The following is a 24592-nucleotide window of genomic DNA, read 5'->3' on the forward strand; positions in this document are numbered from 1 at the left end:
CATTAAGTATCTGCTCATTGGCCGGTCTCAGGCTTCCTGTCCTCTAGTGCAGCTTCTCGTCACACTTGGTCGTCTTCACTGCCACGTTTTGACATGACGACAGCGCTGCAAGCAACGGCTGCAGTCTGAGAGAAGAAGCTCTGCTCATGTGGCAGCCTGCTGGTACGCTGGACATGTCTAGTCTGTCCACTGTCAGAGCCGATCATCATGAATAAATCTGGGAACTATTGTGTGGTATTAAATATATAAACAGACTCATTTTCAACAGGACAAGAAAGGTGAAACAGTTCAAATGGCTCTAAATGCTTAAAATCACCCAAAAGACCAGATAAGTTCAAAAGAAAACAGATAAAACTGGTAAAACTACTTGAATGACCAAAAATATCCGAAATATTTCAAGTGGCTCAAATAACAAAATTGACTGAAAAAGTCTAAAAATGGTAAAAAAAAAAAAAAAGAAGAAAAAAGCTAAAATGTTTCTCGTCTGCATTTCTCAAATGTTCTAAATTGTTTTTGTCTGATCGTCTTTGTAAAGGTTCAACATGTCTTGTGGCTCCAGATGAACCTTTGGGTGGAACGTGGTAAAAACTTTTCTAGAAGTCATGAAGGTTTTGGAATCGTGTGCTAAGCTAGAGCATGTTGATGCTAATGCTAACAAGCTATCCTGTTTCCTCTCATAACGCCTGCTGTCAAACCATTCAAGTACTTCGATTGATCACAAGGTTTCTGTGGATTCATTCTGATGAATCGCAATTAGATATAATCGATTTTAATCTACATTAAAGGTGTTTTATTTTGTAGGAGTGAACAGAAAAAGAAGGGAATGTCTACGTCGCTAACATGTTCATTACACTCAGCAGTTCATCTTAACAAAGACCTTTCTTTTTCAAATCAAACATTTATCTACATCATTATGTTCCTGTTCCTCCTTTTTCAACCGCCACCAAGAGAAACTAACGTAGAAAGGGAAGGTGACTGTCTCTTATTGATGTTGTTGTTATCAACTGAGACCAGGCAGCAGAGAAGGACATCCTGTCCTCTGGACCCCCTAATGAAGCCCACCCAACTTAACCTGTAGTATGTTCACAACTACAGCATCCCTAGAATGGTAGTGGACAGCAGAGGACAGCAGAGGACAGCAGAGGATGGAAGAGGCCAGCAGTGGGCAGCAGAGGACAGCAGAGGACAGCAGAGGGCAGCAGTGGGCAGCAGAGGACAGCAGAGGACAGCAGAGGGCAGCAGAGGACAGCAGTGGACAGCAGAGGACAGCAGAGAATGGAAGAGGACAGCAGAGGACAGCAGAGGACAGCAGTGGGCAGCAGAGGATGGAAGAGGGCAGCAGTGGGCAGCAGAGGACAGCAGAGGGCAGCAGAGGACAGCAGAGGACAGCAGTGGACAGCAGAGGACAGCAGAGAATGGAAGAGGACAGCAGAGGATGGAAGAGGCAGCAGAGGACAGCAGAGGACAGCAGTGGGCAGCAGAGGACAGCAGAGGACAGCAGAGGGCAGCAGAGGACAGCAATGGGCAGCAGAGGACAGCAGTGGGCAGCAGAGGACAGCAGAGGATAGCAGAGGACAGCAGAGGACAGCAGAGGGCAGCAGTGGGCAGCAGAGGACAGCAGAGGACAGCAGAGGGCAGCAGAGGACAGCAGTGGACAGCAGAGGACAGCAGAGAATGGAAGAGGACAGCAGAGGACAGCAGAGGACAGCAGTGGGCAGCAGAGGATGGAAGAGGGCAGCAGTGGGCAGCAGAGGACAGCAGAGGGCAGCAGAGGACAGCAGAGGACAGCAGAGGACAGCAGAGGGCAGCAGAGGACAGCAGTGGACAGCAGAGGACAGCAGAGAATGGAAGAGGACAGCAGAGGACAGCAGAGGACAGCAGTGGGCAGCAGAGGACAGCAGAGGACAGCAGTGGGCAGCAGAGGATGGAAGAGGGCAGCAGTGGGCAGCAGAGGACAGCAGAGGGCAGCAGAGGACAGCAGAGGACAGCAGAGAATGGAAGAGGACAGCAGAGGACAGCAGAGGACAGCAGTGGGCAGCAGAGGATGGAAGAGGGCAGCAGTGGGCAGCAGAGGACAGCAGAGGGCAGCAGAGGACAGCAGTGGACAGCAGAGGACAGCAGAGAATGGAAGAGGACAGCAGAGGACAGCAGAGGACAGCAGTGGGCAGCAGAGGGCAGCAGTGGGCAGCAGAGGACAGCAGAGGGCAGCAGAGGACAGCAGTGGACAGCAGAGGACAGCAGAGAATGGAAGAGGACAGCAGAGGATGGAAGAGGCAGCAGAGGACAGCAGAGGACAGCAGTGGGCAGCAGAGGACAGCAGAGGACAGCAGAGGGCAGCAGAGGACAGCAGAGGATAGCAGAGGACAGCAGTGGGCAGCAGAGGACAGCAGAGGACAGCAGTGGGCAGCAGAGGACAGCAGAGGGCAGCAGAGGACAGCAATGGGCAGCAGAGGACAGCAATGGGCAGCAGAGGACAGCAGAGGACAGCAGAGGACAGCAATGGGCAGCAGAGGACAGCAGAGGACAGCAGTGGGCAGCAGAGGACAGCAGTGGGAAGAAGAGAGGGGAGGAGGAAGAATGGTGGACAGGTTGGTGAGGCTCAGCCTCTCCTCACTGATCACCTACAGCACCACATCCAGATCTACTGTCCCTCCGTCTGCCAAGGAGTGAGACAGGAGGGGGAAGATGCTCCATTCTGAGAAGGTTCCATTAGTGTCCAGCCAGGGTTCAGCATCTAGTCGCTTTGCCTCCCACTGCAGCGGCTCGGGCCTTTGAGTCCCCGCCTCTTTTCCTGACATGCTCCATTGATCTGTTCTTAATCTAGTTTGGGCTTCCTGACAGATCTGCCCTCCCCCGGGGCAGAATTATGCCTGCATGTGATTTATACCCTAGTGGTCTGCAGCACTGCCCCCTGCCTGTGACCCCAGCCACTGCAGCTCTCAGCCAGTCAGATATATTGAGTTTGTGTCGCTCGTGTTTCCCGTGGCTTTCATCTCCCCGGAGCAATATCCCCCCTCTGCCCCGCTCAGCTCCACGACGTCCATACTGGTGTCCACACAGCACTGCACTCTACCGCCACACCTCTGGAATGAGGTCTGGAGTGTCCACGGTCTGCAGAGACTGTGGACAATTAGGTGCATGACAACAGCTTCAGCATGACTTTTCTGGGGAAGCATCGGTGGGAAAGCATCATGAACAGCTCATTACTGGGCTCGACTCTGCGAGGCGGAAGTGTCCCGAACCTCCTGTCCCCTCCCCGGGCCGAGGGACTGGGAACCCTCAAGAAGAGGCTGTCCATGGACATCCTGCGCAGCTGGGCCCCCGACCTGGGCAGCCTCAGCATGGGCCTCAATCTCAACCTGAGCCCCGTCAGCTGGCCCTCGCTGGTCACTGTGTGCCGCTGGAAGCAGGCGCTGGCCGACAAGCTGAAGAAGAGAAGCTCAGAGGACGAATTCCAGGTCAGAGAGCATCAACACAAGATATCCAGAGTTGATTTTATCACGACTCGGGGCCACTGATCATCAGGGGCAGGGGGGCTGAGCGCCACCTGGTGGCTCCAGACAGTACTGCAGGCAAAATAAATGATTAGTTCTTTAAGAGTCTCGACAATATTCTCTTCTCTGTCGATAAAACTTCCTCCTAAATTGTTCCTAATTATTGAGGATTGTTCTTCCTGGTTGTTGGTCTCCTGCTGCTTCAGGCTGTTTCCTCCTGATCTCCTCTGATGGTTACATGAACGTTCTCCTGTTCTACCGATGGTTACATGAACGTTCTCCTGTTCCTCTGATGGTTACATGAACGTTCTCCTGTTCCTCTGATGGTTACATGAACGTTCTCCTGTTCCTCTGATGGTTACATGAACGTTCTCCTGTTCTACTGATGGTTACATGAACGTTCTCCTGTTCCTCTGATGGTTACATGAACGTTCTCCTGTTCTACTGATGGTTACATGAATGTTCTCCTGTTCCTCTGATGGTTACATGAATGTTCTCCTGTTCCTCTGATGGTTACATGAACGTTCTCCTGTTCCACTGATGGTTACATGAATGTTCTCCTGATCTACTCTGATGGTTACATGAATGTTCTCCTGATCTACTCTGATGGTTACATGAACGTTCTCCTGTTCCTCTGATGGTTACATGAATGTTCTCCTGATCTACTCTGATGGTTACATGAACGTTCTCCTGTTCCTCTGATGGTTACATGAATGTTCTCCTGATCTACTCTGATGGTTACATGAGTGTGGCTCGCCCCTCTCTCACGGTGCAGTAAAGTGTTCATGTGTTCATTCAGCCACTAACGTGGTCATTTAGCAGCTCAGAGCTGATTGGCTGGAGGCGTTGAGGCCCTGCTTGTTAGAACCGGAGCGAGTGGTGAGGCCAGCTTCTGAGCACCTCCAGCTGACAGTTAAGAGTCAGAGGATGAGGTTGATTATTTACTGGAGCAACAGGTTGTAACTCTGACTGGAGAGGAGAAACTGCAGGTAAACTGAGTTTTACTCTGTGTTATACGCTCTATTCTGTGTGTTTTCGGTGTGTTATACGCTCTATTCTGTGTGTTTTCGGTGTGTTATACGCTCTATTCTGTGTGTTTTCGGTGTGTTATACGCTCTATTCTGTGTGTTTTCGGTGTGTTATATGCTCTATTCTGTGTGTTTTCGGTGTGTTATACGCTCTATTCTGTGTGTTTTCGGTGTGTTATACGCTCTATTCTGTGTGTTTCAGGCCAGCCCTGCTCCCATTATCGTCAACACAGACACTCTGGAGTCACTTCCTTATGTGAGTTTTTCATTTTATGCACTTTTGAGCCCTCGTCAGATTGAAGCCTGCGATATCACCGTGCAGGACGATATTACGTTTTCATGTAACTAAACTTATTAAACAAATGAGGCCACAGTGCTAAAATATAGATGCTTTCTATGAATAAAAGAGCAGCACAAGACTTTCTAAAGACCTTAATCTCTGCCACTTTCACAGAATTGTACTTGAAAACACAGACGCTGAATAATTCAGCTAATCTTCCAGGTGAGTTTTGGAGTGAGGAAACAGTGCCAGTCAGAGATGAGTGATTGCACACCAACCGTCGCCAGGTCTATCTGAAGCTCTGTCACATATGATCTTTGTTAAATGAGTGCAGACACGATGTGCTGTGCTCCTCCTGAGTTTATATTGACAAGAGCCTCTGTGCTCATTAATCATATGTGTGAGATTCAGGATGAGAGGGACTCCTCTGGAGCCGCCGCCGCCGCCGCCGCCTTGCACAAACAGCCTGAGCACCCAAAATCCTGCTCTTCATTTTGTCCCCAGGGTGGAGGATGTTTGGTGCAGAAGGTTCCTGTTGGTCGTCAGCTTCCAGTTAGCGACGCAAGCTGTTCTCATCTTCATCCTGACTCAGTCTGCAGACTGGGAGAGGATGAAGCTGTTCTCAGCTTCATCCTGACTCAGTCTGCAGACTGGGAGAGGATGAAGCTGTTCTCATCTTCATCCTGACTCAGTCTGCAGACTAGGAGAGGATGAAGCTGTTCTCATCTTCATCCTGACTCAGTCTGCAGACTGGGAGAGGATGAAGCTGTTCTCATCTTCATCCTGACTCAGTCTGCAGACTGGGAGAGGATGAAGCTGTTCTCATCTTCATCCTGACTCAGTCTGCAGACTGGGAGAGGATGAAGCTGAGAACAGCTTCATCCTCTCCCAGTCTGCAGACTGGGAGCAGAGAGCCACTCTCAGACGTCTTAGGCTGTGTGAACGGTAACGCCACAGCTGGCTCACCTGTTAGGAATACAGTAAGACCTCTGGTGTAGGGACGCCCTACGATCTGAAGACGGTGTCCAGGCTCCAGAGGTCATGAGGACAAATTGTAGGACCAGTTGATACAGAATGAAGCAAACGCCAAATAGGTTATGGGAGAAAGATACTGAACTGCAAACTTGGTGGAGCGACGATCTTTAAGTGCTCTATGTTCCACTGACTGAAGAGAACCATGGGTTCCTTTTATTCCACCGTGATTAGACTTTTGGCTTGTTACCTATGAGACGAGTCGGGCTTCAGCCAGCTGAGGACGTTTCACTCACCTGAGGAGCTGCTACAGGTCCCGTACGGAGAGATTTTAATAGGATGAATGACAAGAAGAGGAAAAGGCGGAGGAGTCCAACTACACCTGAGGAGACAGCAGCTCAGCCGGACTCGGCTTCCCTCCGTTATCCTGGGAAACGTTCAGTCCCTGAAGAACAGGTTGGAGGAACTCCAGGGAAAGGTGAGGTTCCAGAAGGACTTCAGGGCTGCAGTGTAGAGGCCTTCACTGAGACGTGGCTGACAGAGCAGGACCTGGACGCCGACCTGCCAGGCCACGGACTTGGAGCTCCACTTGGTTTGGACCAGGACTCGGAGGTGACGGTGTTCCTGAACAAAGCTTACTGCAGCGCTGTGGCTGTCAGAGTCAATCTGCTCCCCAGACGTTGGACTTTTATCCGTGTCTTCCTCCTTTGGGATCTGCTGATATTAACTGTGAACACCTCCTGTCCATCCACAAGACTCTTCTACAGAGTGAGAAGACAAGGACCAAGAACTTTGAAATGTGGTCAGAGGACTGTTTTTATTGTACAGACTGGGACATTTTCACCCAGTCCTGTGGAGACCATCTGGACGCTCTGGTGGATGGGAACCATTGTCATAGATAACATCACATAGGAAATATGCGTAACCTTGTAAAATGTTCACATTCAACATAATCCCAGATGATATTTATCGACCACTTTTTACAGTAACATCAATTACAAGGAGTTAACCTGAAAGAAACACTAATGTTTATCAGTCCTGCATCCTGACGCCACGTTGCTCCGCCCACCATGAACCAAAGGAGTCTGATAGAAGCTATGAGTCCCTGGACAGACCAGGTTGCTGCCCCGCTGATGTCCAGGCCTGCTGCAGACCGCTTCAGCACTTTCCGTATACCCTTGCCCATCTTTGTTTTTCTAAGATGGCGGACGTTCGGAAAACCATCATTGAAACTTTTGGCAGTTTCAGTGTCGCTCGGCTTGAAATTTGCCAGGAAAGCCAGTCTGTTGTCCACATTTGTCATGTTGTCCTCATTCAGGTGTGTTAACAGTTAAATACCGATTCGTCTGCTGGAATCGGGGCCCTCGCCAGAGTGCTCCCTCTGCAGGCCAATGCTAAGGAGATGCTCCTTCAGGAAATCAGGAAATAAATTCACCATCAAATTCACCATCAAATTCACCATCAAATTCACCATCGCAGCTTTGACAGTGTCGGTATTGAGCGGTGGACTCAGAGATGTCCGACATCGCTGTTGAAGGAAAAACTAATTCCATTGTCCAAAAACAAACCCAAAGTTCAAAAAACCAAAAGTCTTCCTGGAGCTGCAGAGAAGTCCACAAAGGCACCGAGACGCAGTAACACAGACGGACAGACAACCAGAGGACACAAGACAAGTCCTTTCTATACTAAAGGCACCAGGTGCACACAGTCACACACTCAGGCAGGTAGAAGACATCAGGGTGGAACAGCAATCAGACAAAAGGGGCGGCGCCAAGGAGCCTGAAAGGAGAGAGAGTCAGGATACATTTTCCACGTACCCAGCTTTTTAAAAAACTGTTGTATTTCTCTGCGTTTCTTACATTTACACATAAACACGGCTCCGACTCTCCACAAACGATGAGTCCTGAAAACTCTGCCTCAGTGGAGATTTAGAAAAACTCTCTGTTTGCAACTAAAGACGGGAGGTGGAGTTTACTGTGACATACTGTTTTTTCCAGGATTCTGATTGGCTATCAAGGCTTCATGCTTCTCGTTACACTGCCCCCTACAGGTCTGGCTGCTCATAGCAGCTCTGAACCAAGTGGAAATGAGGGTCCGTGTCAATGACATTTTCTTGTAAACGTAGAGGGCAAATATCAGTTTTTGTTAAAACCTGGGTCTGTGTGAACGTGGCCTCAGACCCACACAAAAAACACCAAACATGAACCCTAACATGTACAGTCACATTGATAGCGCCACCCAGTGGATGGACAGGAAATGCTGAAGAACTAGCCTGTACACCCTTCAATATACCTCAATCTTTGCATGTGTGATCACAATCCTGCCCTGATGAATCCCAGCGACCAACATCCTCCAGTGGTGTCCAGCAGCAGCCAAGCATCCATCACAGGACTCTAAAAGAGATTCAAGTCAAATTACAGTTGACAGAGTGAGAAATGACCTCATCTCATCTTCCTATTCTTCTTTCAGGTCAATGGTACAGAAATCGAGTACGAGTTTGAGGAAATCACTCTGGAGCGTGTGAGTATGGACTTTATATATTCATTGCTTTTAAAACAAAGAACCATCTTTATTCAAGTTATTATTCGATCTTTCAATTATCTACTGGAGATCAAACTGGACTGTTTGTCTCTGACTTCATAGTGAACCACAGCAAAACCTCTGATATTTAATCTACTGGTGCTAGTGAAAGGTGTTAGGAGGCTTCCTAAAGGAGGTAAGGAAAGGTGTTAGGAGGCTTCCTAAAGGAGGTAAGGAAAGGTGTTAGGAGGCTTCCTAAAGGAGTTAGTGAAAGGTGTTAGGAGGCTTCCTAAAGGAGGTAAGGAAAGGTGTTAGGAGGCTTCCTAAAGGAGGTAAGGAAAGGTGTTAGGAGGCTTCCTAAAGGAGTTAGTGAAAGGTGTTAGGAGGCTTCCTAAAGGAGGTAAGGAAAGGTGTTAGGAGGCTTCCTAAAGGAGGTAAGGAAAGGTGTTAGGAGGCTTCCTAAAGGAGGTAAGGAAAGGTGTTAGGAGGCTTCCTAAAGGAGTTAGTGAAAGGTGTTAGGAGGCTTCCTAAAGGAGTTAGTGAAAGGTGTTAGGAGGCTTCCTAAAGGAGGTAAGGAAAGGTGTTAGGAGGCTTCCTAAAGGAGGTAAGGAAAGGTGTTAGGAGGCTTCCTAAAGGAGGTAAGGAAAGGTATTAGGAGGCTTCCTAAAGGAGTAAGGAAAGGTGTTAGGAGGCTTCCTAAAGGAGTTAGTGAAAGGTGTTAGGAGGCTTCCTAAAGGAGTTAGTGAAAGGTGTTAGGAGGCTTCCTAAAGGAGTTAGTGAAAGGTGTTAGGAGGCTTCCTAAAGGAGGTAAGGAAAGGTGTTAGGAGGCTTCCTAAAGGAGTTAGTAAAGGTGTTAGGAGGCTTCCTAAAGGAGTTAGGAAAGGTGTTAGGAGGCTTCCTAAAGGAGGTAAGGAAAGGTGTTAGGAGGCTTCCTAAAGGAGTTAGTAAAGGTGTTAGGAGGCTTCCTAAAGGAGTTAGTAAAGGTGTTAGGAGGCTTCCTAAAGGAGGTAAGGAAAGGTATTAGGAGGCTTCCTAAAGGAGTTAGGAAAGGTGTTAGGAGGCTTCCTAAAGGAGTTAGTAAAGGTGTTAGGAGGCTTCCTAAAGGAGGTAAGGAAAGGTATTAGGAGGCTTCCTAAAGGAGGTAAGGAAAGGTGTTAGGAGGCTTCCTAAAGGAGTTAGTAAAGGTGTTAGGAGGCTTCCTAAAGGAGGTAAGGAAAGGTATTAGGAGGCTTCCTAAAGGAGTTAGGAAAGGTGTTAGGAGGCTTCCTAAAGGAGGTAAGGAAAGGTATTAGGAGGCTTCCTAAAGGAGTTAGTAAAGGTGTTAGGGGGCTTCCTAAAGGAGTTAGGAAAGGTGTTAGGGGGCTTCCTAAAGGAGTTAGTGAAAGGTGTTAGGAGGCTTCCTAAAGGAGTTAGTGAAAGGTGTTAGGAGGCTTCCTAAAGGAGGTAAGGAAAGGTGTTAGGAGGCTTCCTAAAGGAGGTAAGGAAAGGTGTTAGGAGGCTTCCTAAAGGAGGTAAGGAAAGGTGTTAGGAGGCTTCCTAAAGGAGGTAAGGAAAGGTATTAGGAGGCTTCCTAAAGGAGTAAGGAAAGGTGTTAGGAGGCTTCCTAAAGGAGTTAGTGAAAGGTGTTAGGAGGCTTCCTAAAGGAGTTAGTGAAAGGTGTTAGGAGGCTTCCTAAAGGAGGTAAGGAAAGGTGTTAGGAGGCTTCCTAAAGGAGGTAAGGAAAGGTATTAGGAGGCTTCCTAAAGGAGTAAGGAAAGGTGTTAGGAGGCTTCCTAAAGGAGGTAAGGAAAGGTGTTAGGAGGCTTCCTAAAGGAGTTAGTAAAGGTGTTAGGAGGCTTCCTAAAGGAGTTAGTAAAGGTGTTAGGAGGCTTCCTAAAGATGGTAAGGAAAGGTGTTAGGAGGCTTCCTAAAGGAGGTAAGGAAAGGTGTTAGGAGGCTTCCTAAAGGAGTTAGTGAAAGGTGTTAGGAGGCTTCCTAAAGGAGTTAGTGAAAGGTGTTAGGAGGCTTCCTAAAGGAGTTAGTGAAAGGTGTTAGGAGGCTTCCTAAAGGAGTTAGTAAAGGTGTTAGGAGGCTTCCTAAAGGAGTTAGTAAAGGTGTTAGGAGGCTTCCTAAAGGAGGTAAGGAAAGGTGTTAGGAGGCTTCCTAAAGGAGTTAGTAAAGGTGTTAGGAGGCTTCCTAAAGGAGTTAGTAAAGGTGTTAGGAGGCTTCCTAAAGGAGGTAAGGAAAGGTATTAGGAGGCTTCCTAAAGGAGTTAGGAAAGGTGTTAGGAGGCTTCCTAAAGGAGTTAGTAAAGGTGTTAGGAGGCTTCCTAAAGGAGGTAAGGAAAGGTGTTAGGAGGCTTCCTAAAGGAGTTAGTGAAAGGTGTTAGGAGGCTTCCTAAAGGAGTTAGTAAAGGTGTTAGGAGGCTTCCTAAAGGAGGTAAGGAAAGGTATTAGGAGGCTTCCTAAAGGAGGTAAGGAAAGGTGTTAGGAGGCTTCCTAAAGGAGTTAGTAAAGGTGTTTGGAGGCTTCCTAAAGGAGGTAAGGAAAGGTGTTAGGAGGCTTCCTAAAGGAGTTAGTAAAGGTGTTAGGAGGCTTCCTAAAGGAGTTAGTAAAGGTGTTAGGAGGCTTCCTAAAGGAGGTAAGGAAAGGTGTTAGGAGGCTTCCTAAAGGAGTTAGTAAAGGTGTTAGGAGGCTTCCTAAAGGAGGTAAGGAAAGGTATTAGGAGGCTTCCTAAAGGAGTTAGTAAAGGTGTTAGGGGGCTTCCTAAAGGAGTTAGGAAAGGTGTTAGGGGGCTTCCTAAAGGAGTTAGTGAAAGGTGTTAGGAGGCTTCCTAAAGGAGGTAAGGAAAGGTATTAGGAGGCTTCCTAAAGGAGTTAGGAAAGGTGTTAGGGGGCTTCCTAAAGGAGTTAGTAAAGGAGATCACGGTGGTGAGGCAGTCAGACTTTCACTGTGTGACGTCATAATAAAGCGACGGCGGCTCTAGTTAGTGACGCCTGCCATGGTGGGGAAGAACTACAAGTTCCTGAAAATGGACTACAGAAAGCACATCCCCCTCCCTCCCCCATGAGGCTCTAACCACGGATATAAACTCAAATATCTCAAGGTTTGAATGGAAAGAGGAACTAAAGGTAAACGTCTGCCAGGTGAATAAGAAAGGAATCCAAACTGAGACTAGGCTGAAGAAAAGGTTACAGACTGTGTTGGTGTTACAACATCCAGAACTAGTTGTGAGCATTGGCATCAGCAGCTGATGTATGAGATGGTCTAACTTTATTAAAGTCTATCTTGGTTGCAGGGTAACTCAGGGTTGGGGTTTAGCATCGCTGGAGGGACAGATAACCCTCACATTGGAGACGACCCTGGTATCTTCATCACTAAGATCATCCTTGGAGGAGCTGCAGCAGAGGACGGACGTCTGAGGTCGGTCTCTGTTACACAACTTCAAACCTTACATGTTCCCAACACAGTTAGAATCTTCTGTTAGAGGACTCAAGGTTGACGTCTCTCTGGAGAGTCACACAACTCTTTCAGAGGGAACAGGAGTGACACACTGGATCTCCTGGGTTCTGTTCATGTGAGGCACAATAATAGACTAACCTGGGTGCTTAACAAAGCTTCCCTCTTAACTTGCTGATACCCAAACCTAGAACCTCTGTGTTGTTTCACATCATCTTCATCATTACCTACAGTATTATTGGAATGGTAGCACCCCCTCATTAATGTCTCAGGATGAAAAAAGAAGGTATAGTTGAACGGTACAATGGAACAGTATGACCCTGCCGGGGGAACGAGTTTGGAGGCTTTGCCAAAACATCAAGTGGAACAAGAACAGCTTGAACTTCACTGTTCTTTGTCCAATCGTTGCCAAACTTCTCGGGATTGAACAGCTCATATTGAAATTCAATTCAATTTTATTTTATCTGTAAAGTTCTAAATCACATCAACAAACATCTCAGAACCTCTTACAATGATAGAGAACAACAGAACCCAACTAAACCTTCCAGAACCTCTTACAATGATAGAGAACAACAGAACCCAACTAAACCTTCCAGAACCTCTTACAATGATAGAGAACAACAGAACCCAACTAAACCTTCCAGAACCTCTTACAATGATAGAGAACCACAGAACCCAACTAAACCTTCCAGAACCTCTTACAATGATAGAGAACAACAGAACCCAACTAAACCTTCCAGAACCTCTTACAATGATAGAGAACCACAGAACCCAACTAAACCTTCCAGAACCTCTTACAATGATAGAGAACAACAGAACCCAACTAAACCTTCCAGAACCTCTTACAATGATAGAGAACCACAGAACCCAACTAAACCTTCCAGAACCTCTTACAATGATAGAGAACAACAGAACCCAACTAAACCTTCCAGAACCTCTTACAATGATAGAGAACAACAGAACCCAACTAAACCTTCCAGAACCTCTTACAATGATAGAGAACAACAGAACCCAACTAAACCTTTGAGAACCTCTTACAATGATAGAGAACCACAGAACCCAACTAAACCTTCCAGAACCTCTTACAATGATAGAGAACAACAGAACCCAACTAAACCTTCCAGAACCTCTTACAATGATAGAGAACAACAGAACCCAACTAAACCTTCCAGAACCTCTTACAATGATAGAGAACAACAGAACCCAACTAAACCTTCCAGAACCTCTTACAATGATAGAGAACAACAGAACCCAACTAAACCTTTGAGAACCTCTTACAATGATAGAGAACCACAGAACCCAACTAAACCTTCCAGAACCTCTTACAATGATAGAGAACAACAGAACCCAACTAAACCTTCCAGAACCTCTTACAATGATAGAGAACCACAGAACCCAACTAAACCTTCCAGAACCTCTTACAATGATAGAGAACAACAGAACCCAACTAAACCTTCCAGAACCTCTTACAATGATAGAGAACAACAGAACCCAACTAAACCTTCCAGAGCAGCAGATGGAACAAGCAACAGAGGAAACCAGGAAGAACTCCCTCTCAGGAAGAACAGTTCATAAGAAGTCCCTCTTCAGGAAGAAAGGGGGCGGAGCCTAGACTCTGGAAGGGGGGGGGGGGGGGGGGGGGGGGGCATCCACCTTGACCGGTTGGGGGGAGAAGTACATGGGATAGGACAGGGAGAGAGAGGAATAGAAGAGAGAGAGAGAGAGGAATAGAAGAGGGAGAGAGAGGAATAGAAGAGGGAGAGAGAGGAATAGAAGAGGGAGAGAGAGGAATAGAAGAGGGAGAGAGAGAGGAATAGAAGAGGGAGAGAGAGAGGAATAGAAGAGAGAGAGAGAGAGGAATAGAAGAGAGAGAGAGAGAGGAATAGAAGAGAGAGAGAGAGAGGAATAGAAGAGGGAGAGAGAGGAATAGAAGAGAGAGAGAGAGAGAGAGGAATAGAAGAGAGAGAGAGGCAGACAGGCCAGAGAAGTACAAATACTAAGAAAAGTCTATGATGAGCGTTGGTCTGATGATGAACCAATCTCAGTCTGGAGTTTAAGGGCCGTGCCGTTGTGGGGGGGTCCTGGTGCCGTGGGGGGGTCCCGGTGCTGTGGGGGGGTCCCGGTGCCGTGGGGGGGTCCCGGTGCTGTGGGGGGGTCCCGGTGCTGTGGTGGGGTCCTGGTGCTGTGGGGGGGTCCCGGTGCCGTGGGGGGGTCCCGGTGCTGTGGTGGGGTCCTGGTGCTGTGGGGGGGTCCTGGTGCTGTGGTGGGGTCCTGGTGCTGTGGGGGGGTCCTGGTGCTGTGGTGGGGTCACGGTGCTGTGGTGGGGTCCTGGTGCTGTGGGGGGGTCACGGTGCTGTGGGGGGGTCGGGTAGTAAAGTTAGCAGCTACCTGCGCTGCTAAGCTAGAACGCTCCGCTCCAGCTAAACCTGGCGGGGGGCTACTAGCTACAGGCTACTAGCTACAGGGCTAGCCCTAAGCTGGACAGAGAGGAGACGTTCCTCAAGCTGACTCAGCCTCGCCTCAAGTGCTACAATAAAGCTTCAGGTCACAGGTCCCCGAGTCAGTAACTGAGGTGGAGGTGGAGCTAAACATCTGACATTTGGAGGAGAGGAGGGGGAAGCCATGACTAGACAGGAGCAGCCATGACTAGTCAGGAGCAGCTATGACTAGACAGGAGCAGCCATGACTAGACAGGAGCAGCTATGACTAGACAGGAGCAGCCATGACTAGACAGGAGCAGCCATGACTAGTCAGGAGCAGCCATGACTAGACAGGAGCAGCCATGACTAGACAGGAGCAGCCATGACTAGTCAGGAGCAGCCATGACTAGACAGGAGCAGCCATGACTAGACAGGAGCAGCCATGACTAGACAGGAGCAGCCATGACTAGACAGGAGCAGCCATGACTAGTCAGGAGCAGCCATGACTAGACAGGAGCAGCCATGACTAGACAGGAGCAGCCATGACTAGTCAGGAGCAGCCATGACTAGACAGGAGCAGCCATGACTAGACAGGAGCAGCCATGACTAGTCAGGAGCTAAAAGTATAAACAAGCAAACAGAGAAAGTGGAAGGCATGGTCAGAACCGGCCCACAGAGGATTTATTTTGGAGAAACCTCACAAAATGTGAAAGTGACAGAGAACATGGAGTTTAAACATTCGGTGCTGTTAAAACTGGGATGATGAATGTTGCAGACCTGTCTTGACCCTCCAAACTCACGACTTCACTTCTGTGTGGAAAGAACTCTCCGGACTGCTGAAGTGATGAAGGCCTGGACAGTGTGGCTGCCCCCTGGTGGTCTGACCTGGTCCTGCTCTTCCCCTGCAGGGTGAACGACTGCATTTTACAGGTGAACGACGCAGACGTGTCTGAAGTGTCCCACAGCAAGGCAGTAGAGGCCCTGAAGGTCGCCGGCTCCATTGTCCGTCTGTACGTCCGGCGCCGCAGACCCATGCTGGAAACCATCCTGGAGATCAAACTCATCAAAGGACCAAAAGGTTGGTTCACATGTCAGCTCAGTCTGCAGGATAGAATCAGTTCTATGATCAATAACTTCATCGAGGGATGGAGTGTGGTACCCTCACATGATTGACTGACATGTTTCACTGGAAGATTTCTTGGTTTTTAGTTTTAGGCATTTTGTGACTTATATCAATAATCAGTCTCCAGAGCGCAGAGGAGGAACGTCCAAGGCTTTTTCCTGTAATGGTTCTGAGAAAGAAATAAAATCCTGATTACTATTTTAAAGTATAATTGACATTAATGTGCATAGTAATTTATTTTATTTTATAGTAAGTGTAGTGGATTTGATTTCAATATTAAATAACTTGTAGAATCCTGCACATAGACATTTCTTCAGCTTGTAAGAGGAAAAACAAAAAGCACATTCAGGCTGAATGACAGAACTGCAGTACGAATACTTCAATCAAATGTATATAAAGTGTATCTGTGTACAAAGACTGAGGTCTGGCATCAGTGAACAAAAACTACAAAAAACAATCTTCATCTCTGTTTATCTCATTGACATCAAGTCTTCCCGTCCTGGAATCGTTTACAGTTTGACTGGACGCAGTTTAACAAATGTTCAGTCCTGAAAGTTCAACGGGAGGATTTAGAAAAGAACCGTTTTAACCAGCAGCTGGAGAAGTTCTGGAAAACTACCTGAAGGTTTCTGACAAATGTAAATTCACACACACACACACACACACACACACACACACACACACACACACACACACACACACACACACACACACACACACACACACACACACACACACACACACACACACACACACACACACACACACACACACAGGGCTTGGCTTCAGTATTGCAGGAGGAGTTGGGAACCAGCACATTCCCTGTGACAACAGCATCTATGTGACGAAGATCATCGATGGAGGAGCAGCACAGAGGGACGGGCGGCTGCAGGTCGGAGACAGGTTACTAATGGTGAGACACACACACACACACACACACACACACACACACACACACACACACACACACACACACACACACACACTTTGCTCAAATTAAAAAAAGGGGGTACACTTTAGTGCTCAAACAATATACAGAGTTCTGTCTTGCCATTGTTTAGGATTTATATACTTTTGCTGCCATGTTCAAAATATTCCTAATTGTTAAAATAAATATGTTCTTATCAGGAGCTGGAGATACTGTAAGTTTCTCAGGTGAGGCTCTTCATTATTCTTCAATTTCAGCCCATGTTAACTTAATTTACATCCAGTGTGTTTATAAACCACATCACAACAATCTTACCTTTTTTAGATTGAGAGAGCCCCCTAGTGGTGAAACATGATGGAACTTTAAAACAGCTAGTGAATATAGAGCACTTATTAAGACTCTTTTATCAACATATTTGTAAACAAATAGAAGCAGAAGCTTCAATAATCCCTTTTAGAAAAAGAATGTGTTCTGTTGCTGGTTTACTGGAAATGACAGTCTGAGTTTATCAACCTCAGGTAGATTCTCTCCAACACATCAATCATCTTCTCAAGCTTCTGAGGATTGTGACTGGATAAGGTGAAACCTCACCTGCAGCTTTTCAGCCATTTCCCCTATTAAACATGTAAATTAGAAGAGATGAATCAGAAAAATTTATCAGTAGAACAAACAAAAACAATTCACATAATTCGATATTCAATTATAAACATCTTAGACACAACGAAACCCGTCCAATAGGATGTAGAGCTACACCAGGAGTGACTTTATCCACCCAGCAGGTCCTCAGATGGGCAACTTAAAAACGCCTGAGCCCGGACATCACATGATGCTGATTGGTTTAATTTCATGTCCATCACTTCTATTGGTGGTCTGTAGTTGGTGAAAGCGTGACTCAACCCCACCTCCTCAGGGCCTTTCTGGAGCGCCCCCTGCTGTTTATACGCACTAGAGAGGAACCTGCTCTTTTATTGAAGATTATCTGTAGAAAATGAAAAAACACATCCAGTTCAGGGTTTATTGTTACTTTGGTGGAATAAACATATTTAACATTATACCAGTTTATTAATTAATAAAAAAAATTCTGCTTCTGGTTCATACACTCATTAACATATCATGTAGTAGTTTTAGTATGAGTGTGTGTGTGTGTGTGTGTGTGTGTGTGTGTGTGTGTGTGTGTGTGTGTGTGTGTGTGTGTGTGTGTGTGTGTGTGTGTGTGTGTGTGTGTGTGTGTGTGTGTGTGTGTGTGTGTGTGTGAAGACGAAGTTCTTCACACTGCGTTGACACCTCATGTAGCAGTGACCTTTGTGAATTAGCCAACACTTCACCTGAGGTGATTCCTGCCTTGTTATTCTCACGTCGGTTGCTCCAGGTGACCGTACCTAGTTTTCTTCATGGCTGTGTCGCTGCGTGGTCACATGACCTGCTGTGAAGCGTTTCCCTCTCCACCGTCGCCACAGCCCGCGGTCAGGAAGCCGTCACTGAGAGGTGATGGAGACGACTTCACTGGCATCAATCTCTTTATTAGAAAGTAATGGTCACTTCCACTCTGGGACGTCTCACACCGAAGGGCCACTTTGGTATCGATCGCCTGAGCCCACCCTGATTAAGATCTTGGCGAATGGCTGAGTGTTGGGATGAGGGGCGGAGTGGCAGGAGCAGCCGTTGACTCTCTGATTATGTTGAAGATTGGAAGCCTCTCTCGGAGCCTGAGCAGGCGTCTCTGCAGACCATTTAACCGCGGCCCGTCTCGTGCAGCTGGTATCACCACTGTTTGTTCACTTTTAATCATCATTTCTCCTGGAAGAGCTTGAACGGCTTCCTCAGCACACGTCTGCAACGAGCTCTGGTACAATTACTTAAACATGCAATCACTGGTGTTGTGCCACATTCACATCCACACTTCAGCAGGGCATTACTGAGCTGAGCCTGATTGGGAGGAATATACCTGAGATTAATGCTCGGAAGGTGTGTTGCACATTTTAAAGCAGCCAGAGGTCATTTTGAGATTTTTTGTGTGTGTGTGTGTGTGTGTGTGTGTGTGTGTGTGTGTGTGTGTGTGTGTGTGTGTGTGTGTGTGTGTGTGTGTGTGTGTGTGTGTGTGTGTGTGTGTGTGTGTGTGTGTGTGTGTGTGTGATCATTTTGTAACTAAGTACTGAGCAGAGTAATAAGTAATCTTGTTCTTGGGCGCCCCCTGCAGGCTGAATGCTGATATTGTGTTAGGGTTAGTAGACTCATGGTGGATGATCCACTCAGGAGTTATAAACATCCTGGACCAAACAGACCAAACGGGCCTGGACCAAACAGACCAAACGGTCCCTGGACCAAAAGATCCTGGACCAAACAGACCAAACGGGCCTGGACCAAGAGGTCCTGGACCATAAAGTCCTCCATGGTTCAGCAGCTGACAGCAGGCTGACTGACGATAAAGTCATGAAACCTGTTGCCTCCAAGCTGCTCTGGCCTCTCCTCTCCGCTCCGCAGGAGGCTTCCCCTCGTTAAGCAGCGCTTAATTTAATTACCCTCTACTGCCGAGGACTCACCCCAAGACCATCTGTCATAGTCCAGCATCCTGGAGGCAAAGCAGCACTGACCTATCAGAACCCAGAGCCAGCAGGGGCATCCTACACCTACAGGCTGAACTGTGTGTGTGTGTGTGTGTGTGTGTGTGTGTGTGTGTGTGTGTGTGTGTGTGTGTGTGTGTGTGTGTGTGTGTGTGTGTGTGTGTGTGTGTGTGTGTGTGTGTGTGTGTGTGTGTGTGTGTGTGTGTGTGTGTGTGTGTGTGTGCTCACGCAGGTCAACACCTACAGCCTGGAGGAGGTTTCTCATGAAGAAGCCGTGGCCATTCTGAAGAACACGTCGGACGTGGTGTTGCTGAAGGTGGGGAAGCCCACCAATGTGTACCTGTCAGATCCGTATGGACCCCCTGACGTCCCACACTGTAAGTCCAGCGTCTTCTGATTGACGGGATGAGTCATGGAGTCATTATGGGTTAGGGTTAGGGTTACATCCAACTCAGATACCTTGAATTACTTTGCTGCTACTGGGATGAACTGTGAGAAAAATGTGTACTTTTTTTACTTGAAAACTCAGTGGAACGCCGTCTGACTGTCCAACATGTCCAACATGTCCAACATGTCCAACATGTCCAACATGTCCGACATGTCCAACATGTCCAACATGTCCAACATGTCCAACATGTCCAACATGTCCGACATGTCCATATGTCTGTTTCAGTCCACAGTGAATGAAATCCATACGGAAATGGAATCCTGATAAATGTGGTTCTTGATCTCTTTTTAACTTTGACCTGTTTAAAGTGAAAGAAAGACCATAAAGACAGCGGATCACTTCTCTGTACTAGTTATGGTTAACCAGCAGCTCCCACTTACTTTTGACCATATTTGTCAAACCAAGTCTTCTTCTGGACTCCAGTCCGATGCAGCAAGGCTCACTGTGGGGGACAGAAAGATGAAGATTGTCTCCTTCTTCTTCTGCAGCTTTCTCTCCTGCCATGGAAAATCATATCTCCTCCCCCATCAACACTGGAACCGCTCTGCCCCCCCCCTCCCCCGGGAGTTACTCCCCCCTGCCGAAGCACTTACTTGGGGAAGAGGATATAAACAGGTTGGATGGTTCTTCCTTCTTACGGTAATTACCTCCTTCATACCGGCTACAGTGTGTGTGTGTGTGTGTGTGTGTGTGTGTGTGTGTGTGTGTGTGTGTGTGTGTGTGTGTGTGTGTGTGTGTGTGTGTGTGTGTGTGTGTGTGTGTGTGTGTGTGTGACTTTATAAACAGAGTTTACATGCAGCTCACTCATTCATTATATTTGATTTCATGAGGAGTTGAAGGATTAAAGTGGGAAGGAAGCGTCTCTAAGAAGTGATGATCTCTGTGTTTCCTGAAGCTTCTCCTCCTGAAGCTTCTCCTCCTGAAGCTTCTCCTCTTGAAGCTTCTCCTCCTGAAGCTTCTCCTCCTGAAGCGTTTCCTCCTGAAGCTTCTCCTCCTGAAGCTTCTCCTCCTGGAGCTTCTCCTCCTGAAGCGTTTCCTCCTGAAGCTTCTCCTCTTGAAGCGTTTCCTCCTGAAGCTTCTCCTCCTGGAGCTTCTCCTCCTGAAGCTTCTCCTCCTGAAGCGTTTCCTCCTGAAGCTTCTCCTCTTGAAGCGTTTCCTCCTGAAGCTTCTCCTCCTGAAGCATTTCCTGCTGAAGCTTTTCCTCCTGAAGCTTCTCCTCCTGAAGCTTCTCCTCCTGAAGCGTTTCCTCCTGAAGCTTCTCCTCCTGAAGCATTTCCTGCTGAAGCTTCTCCTCCTGAAGCTTCTCCTCCTGAAGCTTCTCCTCCTGAAGCGTTTCCTCCTGAAGCTTCTCCTCCTGAAGCTTCTCCTCCTGAAGCTTCTCCTCCTGAAGCTTCTCCTCCTGAAGCTTCTCCTCCTGAAGCGTTTCCTCCTGAAGCTTCTCCTCCTGAAGCTTCTCCTCCTGGAGCTTCTCCTCCTGAAGCGTTTCCTCCTGAAGCTTCTCCTCCTGAAGCGTTTCCTCCTGAAGCTTCTCCTCCTGAAGCTTCTCCTCCTGAAGCTTCTCCTCCTGAAGCATTTCCTGCTGAAGCTTGTCTGTCACATTTCTTCATTTTCATCAGAGGAAAGTTTCTTCTGTTTGCTGCTCCACAGGAAGGACTTTTCTTTCAGGGTAACTGTCTTGAGGACTTACCTGAAAGAGTCGTTAGGACAGATGTGGCCAGATGTTGTAGTGTGATGCTCAATCAGGAATGAGCAGCCTTTCTAGAGCGATAGAAACCATGAACGCTCTGAGCTGAGTTTCTCCGTCAGCCTCTGAAATGTGCTCTTTATGTGTGAGTCAAGTGGCGGCGGCTTGATTTAATGAGGTCCTGTAAGGTGTTCCTGAGAGGATCACCTGCACAGGTGTACTTTTAACATCACACACAGGAATCCTCCTTCTCTCAGTTAATGCCAGGAGCAGGGGTCTCCCCGGGCCTGGGGGGCTGCCGTCTGCCAGGAGCAGGGGTCTCCCCGGGCCTGGGGGGCTGCCGTCTGCCAGGAGCAGGGGTCTCCCCGGGCCTGGGGGGCTGCCGTCTGCCAGGAGCAGGGGTCTCCCCGGGCCTGGGGGGCTGCCGTCTGCCAGGAGCAGGGGTCTCCCCGGGCCTGGGGGGCTGCCGTCTGCCAGGAGCAGGGGTCTCCCCGGGCCTGGGGGGCTGCCGTCTGCCAGGAGCAGGGGTCTCCCCGGGCCTGGGGGGCTGCCGTCTGCCAGGATCAGTCGTAAAATTGAGACATTTATACCAAAGTTGGCCGAAATCTGGCATATTTTTCAAAAAGCTGCGTCCCTCTTGAGTTGGGACGTGAACCTGGACTGGTTCCGTGCATCTTGAGGTGTCACCTATGTGCTCTGAATTCTGTAGCTCTAAGTGAAATGTGATGCCAGGGACTGCAGGGGGTGCTGTTGAACCGTTTTGCCAGTCACACATGTGTTTCCCTGAAAATCTAGAATTTCCGACCAGGTTTGATTTTTCCTGGATTTTACTGCATGAAGACTTTCCACATCCTGGATTCTTGACTTTGATCTTTTATAGAAACTCTTTTCAGAAATGGTGCTCTATATTTAACTGTCCTTTTCTACACTTTGGGGAGTTTTTGTCCACGTCTTCTGCTCTAAAAGTGTCTTTGCCCAGTATGTTTCTGCACTCTGTCTGTTTTTCCTCACTTTATTTGTAATTTTCAGATTATGGAAGAAGAGTCACATCTGACCAGTTGAATTTTGAACCTGTTTTAAGCAGTTTTATGTACTTTGAAGAGCTGCGGAGCGGCAGAGCTGCGGCGCTGCAGAGCTGCGGAGCTGCAGAGCGGCAGAGCTGCAGAGCTGCAGAGCTGCAGAGCTGGACGTTTCCCTGGAGCTGTTTTTATTTACAGATCATTAGTTAGAGCAGCCCAGTAAACAAACAAGGCTCCTCTGTGACTTGTTGTGTCCAGAGAGCAGCAGTGTGGCTGCAGCCTGTTGATTATTTCAGAAGGGAAGGATTACTCCTCTATTCTCCGAGGATTAAGAGGTTTACACTTGTTCTCGGCTCAAGAGCTCCTCTCAGATTATGCTGATTTAAAATGTCCCTCCAGACCCGCCCTTCACCACTGAGCAGCGCTTTTATTAATGCTGATGGAAACAGGCCGACAACAGCTGATCAAGCGTTAGAAAGATGAAGCACAAACATTTCAGCATTACACTGGCGTGTGTGTGTGTGTGTGTGTGGGGGGGGGGGGGGGTGGGGGGGGCTGGATCCATGTGATCACACTGACCCTTGAACCACTGACAGCAAATCAACTCTGCATGTTGTGACGTTCAGAAGTTTAGAGAAACTGAATGTTTAAAAAGTGTCTGAATATTTGATGAATTAATCTGATTTGAACGGATGTTTTCTGTCAAGCTGCTCTGTAGTGAGCAGCCCGGCTCAGCGGGGGCTGCTCTGTAGTGAGCAGCCCGGCTCAGCGGGGGCTGCTCTGTAGTGAGCAGCCCGGCTCAGCGGGGGCTGCTCTGTAGTGAGCAGCCCGGCTCAGCGGGGGCTGCTCTGTAGTGAGCAGCCCGGCTCAGCGGGGCTTCAAAATGTACTGTTTTGTTCCTCTCCTGTCAGAAAGTCGTCGCTGGAGGATGGAGAAGGACACAGGTTCAATTCCCAGCACCTCCAGCTGAGGTGAGGAATTCAATAAACCTTCTGTCTCTGCTGGTACACATCTGTCTCTGCTGGAGCACATCTGTCTCTGCTGGAGCACATCTGTCTCTGCTGGTACACATCTGTCTCTGCTGGTACACATCTGTCTCTGCTGGAGCACATCTGTCTCTGCTGGAGCACATCTGTCTCTGCTGGTACACATCTGTCTCTGCATGCTCTCTGCTCCATGTTGCCTGTTGGAGTCTCTGCATGTTGACTTCAGGAAACTTTTCTATCAGTGAAAACACATGAACTATATTGTGTCTTTGTATGAGACTGCTCTATAAAGAGACTGCTCTATAAAGAGACTGCTCTATAATGACACGTGGCTACAATTTTAATAAGAAGGGAGATTTTTTATTGGTTTGAGGAGAAAGTGATGAAGCTCTGAACCTCCACAGACTCAGAATATGGTGTGAGAAGGTGGAGTTGGTGGAGGAACATAACAAACACACAAACAATACTGAACAGAAATCCTTTCAATAGTAATGTCAGATGATCTATTAAGGGAAATATCTTCTATTAACAACACCTGGTCTAATATAGTGTCTAATGTCCAGAAACCAGATGAGGCACGATCCCTCACGAGGATCACTTTCTCATCATCGGTAACTGGTAACATGGGTAACATTGGTAACTGATAACATTGGTAACTGATAACACGGGTAACATTGGTAACTGATAACATTGGTAACTGATAACACGGGTAACATTGGTAACTGATAACACTGGTAACTGATAACATCGGTAACTGGTAACACGGGTAACATTGGTAACTGATAACACGGATAACATTGGTAACTGGTAACATTGGTAACATTGGTAACTGATCACACTGATAACATTGGTAACTGGTAACATTGGTAACTGATAACATTGGTAACATTGGTAACTGATAACATTGGTAACATTGGTAACTGATAACACGAATAACATTGGTAACTGATAACATGGATAACATTGGTAACTGATAACATTGGTAACTGATAACTTGGATAACACGGAAAACATTGGTAACTGATAACATTGGTAACTGATAACATTGGTAACTAGTAACATTGGTAACTGATAACATTGGTAACTGATAACACGGATAACATTGGTAACTGATAACATTGGTAACTGATAACTCGGATAACATTGGTAACTGATAACACGGATAACATTGGTAACTGATAACATTGGTAACTGATAACTCGGATAACATTGGTAACTGATAACACGGATAACATTGGTAACTGATAACATTGGTAACTGGTATCATTGGTAACTGATAACTCGGATAACATTGGTAACTGGTAACATTGGTAACTGATAACACGGATAACATTGGTAACTGATAACACGGATAACATTGGTAACTGATAACATTGGTAACTGATAACACGGATAACATTGGTAACTGATAACATTGGTAACTGGTAACATTGGTAACTGATAACATTGGTAACTGATAACATTGGTAACTGATAACTCGGATAACATTGGTAAATGATAACATTGGTAACTGATAACATTGGTAACTGATAACACGGATAACATTGGTAACTGATAACATTGGTAACTGGTAACATTGGTAACTGATAACATTGGTAACTGATAACACGGATAACATTGGTAACTGATAACATTGGTAACTGATAACACGGATAACATTGGTAACTGATAACATTGGTAACTGATAACATT

General features: G+C 47.3%; 1 protein-coding gene across 1 annotated transcript in view; it reads left to right on the forward strand.

Annotated features, from left to right (window-relative positions):
- The window catches only part of dlg2 (discs, large homolog 2), an 88517-nt gene that overhangs the window by 29715 nt on the left and 34210 nt on the right, over positions 1 to 24592 (forward strand). The window contains 8 exon segments of the mRNA XM_080483491.1: positions 4725 to 4778; positions 8244 to 8294; positions 11571 to 11695; positions 15060 to 15229; positions 16051 to 16187; positions 18996 to 19140; positions 19700 to 19826; positions 22826 to 22885. Coding sequence (XP_080339617.1) covers positions 4725 to 4778; positions 8244 to 8294; positions 11571 to 11695; positions 15060 to 15229; positions 16051 to 16187; positions 18996 to 19140; positions 19700 to 19826; positions 22826 to 22885 — 869 coding nt within the window.

The sequence above is a fragment of the Lipophrys pholis genome (genome assembly GCF_963383615.2).
Source record: "Lipophrys pholis genome assembly, chromosome: 16".
Lineage (NCBI taxonomy): Eukaryota > Metazoa > Chordata > Actinopteri > Blenniiformes > Blenniidae > Lipophrys > Lipophrys pholis.